General features: G+C 35.5%; 1 protein-coding gene across 1 annotated transcript; it reads left to right on the top strand.

Moving 5' to 3' along the window:
• The first annotated feature begins 6 nt into the window (after window positions 1–6).
• On the top strand, window positions 7–4647 carry LOC125660021 (sphingolipid delta(4)-desaturase DES1-like). Its single transcript, XM_056150207.1, has one exon. The coding sequence runs from the start codon at window positions 3136–3138 to the stop codon at window positions 4129–4131; it is 996 nt and encodes a 331-aa protein (XP_056006182.1). The 5' UTR covers window positions 7–3135; the 3' UTR covers window positions 4132–4647.
• Window positions 4648–5700: the final 1053 nt, after the last annotated feature.

The following is a 5700-nucleotide window of genomic DNA, read 5'->3' as shown; positions in this document are numbered from 1 at the left end:
TATTCTTCTCAAGAGGAATAGGAATTTAGATAATGTATAAATTACCTGGATGAAACTTTGTCAGGTATGGGTGGGGTTTAGAGTGGATAATGATTTATCAGATTGCAGTCCATGGGCTACAGGGAAATTAGATTTATCAGAAACTCTTGAAAATGGCCGGACAGACATGGTCTCACAGACTTTCTAAAAAAAAAAAAAAATCGCTACCTGCCACAAAACCGTTAATTTTCGGGATTTTTAAAATAATTATATGCATTCTACATTCTAAATTTCATTATAAGCATGCTACATTCTAACTTTCGTGTCAGTCTATGGACAGTGCATTTTTAAAAAATGTTTCACAAAATATTTCGCAACATCAAAGTTATACAATTAGCTTTTTAATGTAAATCATTATTCAGGTTCACGTGGAAAGACAATGACTAAAATTAACGGAAATATAAAGGAATGGGAGAGGGGGGGGGGGGCTTCTGATGATGAGTTACGAAATAACAGTTTACATAATGGTTACACAATTGTAAAGCTGTTTCATAACAGTTCGACATTGACCTCTGATCTTTCTCCCGCTTCATTGCAATCCATTTAAAAAACTTAATCACACTCAACACCTACTGCAATCCATTTAAAACATTGTTGACATTCAATAAGTCCAGTTGAATAATTAGACATGTATCACCTCCCATCCGTGCTCTGATGTAGCAATACTCGTGTGCATTTAAAGTGGATCGCTACATCAAAGACTCGTTATCAAAGCATCTCATAGAGCATGATTTCACCATCAAAAGCGCTTTACAAGGTCTGGATTATTTTATAAATATGACTTTTTGTGGGGGGTTTCTGAATAGTCTTTCATTTGTAAATAAGAGATTTCAAAATCCAAACTTCACTTTGATTTGATGCATGATTTAATTCATCTAATTAAACGCGCCAAGAAGATTCATATACATATTCTAAAAATTTTAATGAAAATATCTAATAGTATGAAAATTATAACCGTTATTTGTTAATGTCTTATAAATTTAGGGCTATATAGGGTTCTTGAACTTGTGCCTTATCCTTCAAACTTACACCAGAGTTCGTTTGCTTACAAACCAAACTCTTCCACTTAGGCATTATGGGATAGCGATTTCGTAGGCCGCGTATACTGTGTGACGTCACTGTAGAATGACGAAAAACATAACGTCAAACGTAAACAACTTTCAAAACAAGAACGTAAACATCAAGTTCATTACTTTACACAATAATTTGAACAGAGTCTCCCTACTTTTTAATGATCTTTTGATCATTTTATGTTTAAAATAAAATCCATACTTTTATATTAATGCTCTTAATGTCAATATCTTCAAACTTTTAACTACGACCTACTTCTTTAGTGTTATTTGCCTGCGTGATAATCGCGGATTCACAATATACAAACCTGTATATTGTACTGCGTCACATAGGAAAGGTCTATTCGTAGGTGACGTAATGAGGCCTCGACGGGGAGTTTGCCTTATCCTTTTAAAGTTCTGTCAATAAAACATTCAATTCACTCCTTTAATGGTGAAATCGTACTCCATGAAATGCTTTAACGAGCCATGAAATCGTTCTTCACGAGATGCTTTAACGAGCAATGAAATCGATGTATCGGTCCTCCTTAAATTTAATTGAAATATCACATTTTAAAAATCACTACATACACACCTTCATTTAATAATACTTGTCATTATATGATCGAATAATTTGGAGTTGTTTGATTGGCTGAAATCCAACAAACCAGAAAAACAGAACGTTAATATGATAGACATATATAAATGTTATATATTCACTTGCCCGTGCCTTCGAGGTGAATGTAACATTCTTTATTTGTTCATGTATAAGTTAACATGATATATTTTGTATATGGGAGAGGTTTTTTTAAGTTGCCAGAACTTGTAACCAATCCTTTTGTATATTTATACAATAAAATATATTCAAATCAAATCAATGTAACATTTGGGCCTATTTCGATTGGCAAACCTGATTTAAATTTGGTTAACTCGAGAATGAATTGAAGGTATCGAGTAAACCTAAAGTGTCCCAAATATAACCTATTTATAACCTTACCCGATCATACCTGGGTCAAACCCACATGTAATCGAGTAGTTTATGTCAGTAATAGCTGTAAATAGTGTGGGCGTGTCTTATTTTTATGGTGCATTATTGAGAAACAGGCTTTAAAGGAATAGCTGAAAAATTATTTCGAATTTGCCTACCTTTTAAGGACGTACTCTACATCATCATAATGACTGACTTCCTTTAAAACATGGAACTTTAAATATCAGCAATGTTTATCTACCCATTTCAAATAGTATTGCCTAGGTGAGTGATAGTGGGTCAGTACGTCGACTGGCGAACTGTAGGTTGCGGGTTCGAGTTCAGCAGGGTTTTTACATTTTATTTTTTTTTTTTTAGATCGTATTCTTCTAAAACTGCATTTTTTTAACTAAATAAAGTAAATTTGAAAGTTTTCAATTTCAGATATCCTCCACTTTTCATTCATGTCAAATGTCTCTGGTGTATCGTACATTTTTAACATAAGAAAAATTTCCTATGCCCGGTGCCGTCTTTCTTGTTTGCATGTGGGTTGGTCAAAATTTCTATTGCAAATTCGTTTGCGCATGTGCATGACGTTTATTTGATTGAAACTGGGTTATCTAGGGGTTCTCAATCAAAGTAAGCATTGATTTCTCCAACAATTGGCCAAAAACATTGGAAATTTAAAATTTGATACGATTGGTTATTAGTTTTTAGTCGTCCAATGAAAACTCATATCTCTATCACTTTCAACTAGGTCTTGAAATCAGAACATCGACATATGTGATGAAACATACACACTCGATGTTGTTGTTTTTCCCCAGGTCCACGTGTTTGTTATTTGACACGTGGGTATACCACGTGAAGAATTCTTACCATCATTACCCATCCGTGGATCTTTTCCCCTTAGGGTCAAATTATTAATATTTGTCACTTTGTGTTCCCTCCAAACATGACCTTGACCTCAAAGATTGATCTTTTTATAATATTATTCAAATTATGGTTTGAAATAAGTATCATTATGTGATTCTAAAATGTTTATATACTTAAGCCTGTCTTTCTATTTCACAGTGAAAAAAAATGAAGTGTTTCTTGGGATTCAACAAGCTTGATCTCCGCATCAACACTCCTGACGATGAATGGGTGTTTAAGGAAGAACCACACTCCTCCCGACGGCAGGAAATTTTACGGAAGTATCCAGAAATCAAGAAATTAATGGGATACGATCCAACAATAGCGTACATCGTAACTGTGGAGGTACTGATTCAGGTCTTCATGTGCTGGCTGTTACAGGACGCTAACTGGTCTACAATACTTATTCTAGCGTACTGTTTTGGAGGTGTCTTGAATCATTCACTAGGAAGTGCTATACATGAAATTGGCCATAACCTGGCTTTCGGACATAGTCGACCTTTTGCCAACAGACTACTCAGTATATGGTGTAATTTGCCCATTGTAGCCCCGATGGCCATTAGCTATAAGAAGTACCATGCGGATCACCATCGCTATTTGGGTGAAGAAAACCAGGATGTTGATATTCCTACGCGACTTGAAAGTTTTTTATTTCGCCACCCAATCACTAAAATGATATGGCTCGCCACTCATCCACTTATCCATGCAATTCGTCCCTTCTACAAGAGTCCTAAACCTCTGACCGGATGGGAGATCATTAACACCATTTGTCAAATGGCATTCAATGGACTTATTCTCTATTTATTCGGCATCAAGTCTTTGACCTACTTGTTGTCAGGGACTTTAATGGCGCTTGGGTTCCATCCTCTGGCAGGGCATTTTATTTCCGAACATTATCTGTTCCACGGAAAACAAGCAACCACCTCGTACTATGGTCCGCTTAATTTCATTCTCTTTAATGTCGGTTATCATATTGAACACCACGACTTCCCGTACATCCCATACAACCGTCTTCCGGAAGTGAGGAAAATCGCGGCAGAATATTATGACCACCCTTACCATACTTCTTGGGTGAAGGTATTGTGGGACTTTGTGTTTGACCGCGAAATGGGACCCCACGCCAGGGGGGTCGGCTACAGGAAGGAAGATATCAAAGCAGACTAAAGGCATTATATAGTAGATAAAAGATAGACGAATGGCGTTATTATTTATAGTTTTTGAAGAAGGAGTGATCGTTATGTACATCTTTTTATTTCCATATTTGTGTGTTATTTGACTGTACAGTGTGCATCGGTTCATTTTGTGTTGTCATTCTGTTTGTACTATTATCCCTCCCTTATGGTCGTTCAGAACATTTTAAATGTTTACCAATGTCACAGGTGCTTGTGGACAGGACTTCCGGTACCCCCTTCTAAATTTGAATGTTCAATTTCTTGAGTATTTCGGGTGTATCTTTGAATACTATGTAACTTCAGAATGTATTTATTTCAAATATTTCATAAAAACAGCTTTTAAAAATGTTTTATCACCGACCATGACAGATGAGCATGCTTGTTCCTTGCACACGTGAGCAATGTATGAATGTGATTGCACACCTTGATAAGGAAATGTTATAATCACTGAAATTGATATGTCTATAATGCAGATTTGTGGTTTTTCAAATACTCAACACGAACTGTGTATAACTAGTTAATGAGTTGTTTATAGTTTCAAATACTCAACACGAACTGTGTATAACTAGTTAATGAGTTGTTTATAGTTTCAAGGGAATGTCAACATTGTATGTGGCAACAGCCGGAATACACTGTAATAACGTCCGGATTACAGATAAAACCGCTGTATAAGACTCTGATATTTATGAGGAAGGCAAACAAAAGGTAGACGATATATTATTGATATCAATGGCCAGCATATGAAGAAACAGTACCTTATTGATTTGTACCAAAGGTCGTTGATTATAAGACTTCCTTCGTTTGGAGTTTTTCAATAACTAATGAATAAGTAATCTTTCTGTCGCGGGTACCGGAAGGTCACTACTCTTGTGTTACCAATACATGTAACATCAGTGGCGATTTCTTTAAATAAAATTTTTTTTATAAAAAGAACATTTTTTCCTATTTTTTTTTTATTTTTTTGTTCTTCAGTCCCACCCCCTCCCTTTCTTCGATGGAAAAAGTAGCACCCCCACCCTCAATTTTTGAAAATTTACTGGACCCACCACTGAATATATTATCAGCAAAACAGTGTGGAAAAGTAAAGTACGTAAAGTTTAAGCATAAAGTTCAAGAGACACATGGGCCACATCGCTCACCATTATCACGTTGGCCTTGCCGTTGTGGTTTTAAAAAAATCCCTGATAAAAATTAACTCTATGTTTTATGGTCCCAACTTAGCCCCAAAAGGTCACAAAGTCAAAATGTAAGGCATCTATATACAAAATATGAAAGCCCTAACCTTAACAATTTATGGATATTGTCTATGATAAGTTTCCTTCAAAGTAAGTCAAATCCAAGGTCAGGTTACAAGGTCAAAAATGTTGCATGGTACCAAAATAATCATATTGTCACAGGGAACGCATGTATAAGATGTATCACTCACCATTTAAAAGTTATGAGCAAAGTTCAAGTTGTGGTTAAAGTTTTGAAATTTGAGTCAAACTCCAAGGTCACAAGGTCAAAACACCATGGCATCAAATTTTCTTACCATAAGGAATTCATATACAAAATATGAAAA

Source organism: Ostrea edulis, chromosome 9, assembly GCF_947568905.1.
Source record: "Ostrea edulis chromosome 9, xbOstEdul1.1, whole genome shotgun sequence".
In the NCBI taxonomy this organism is placed as follows: domain Eukaryota; kingdom Metazoa; phylum Mollusca; class Bivalvia; order Ostreida; family Ostreidae; genus Ostrea; species Ostrea edulis.
This window is presented reverse-complemented; position numbering and strand designations above follow the sequence as displayed.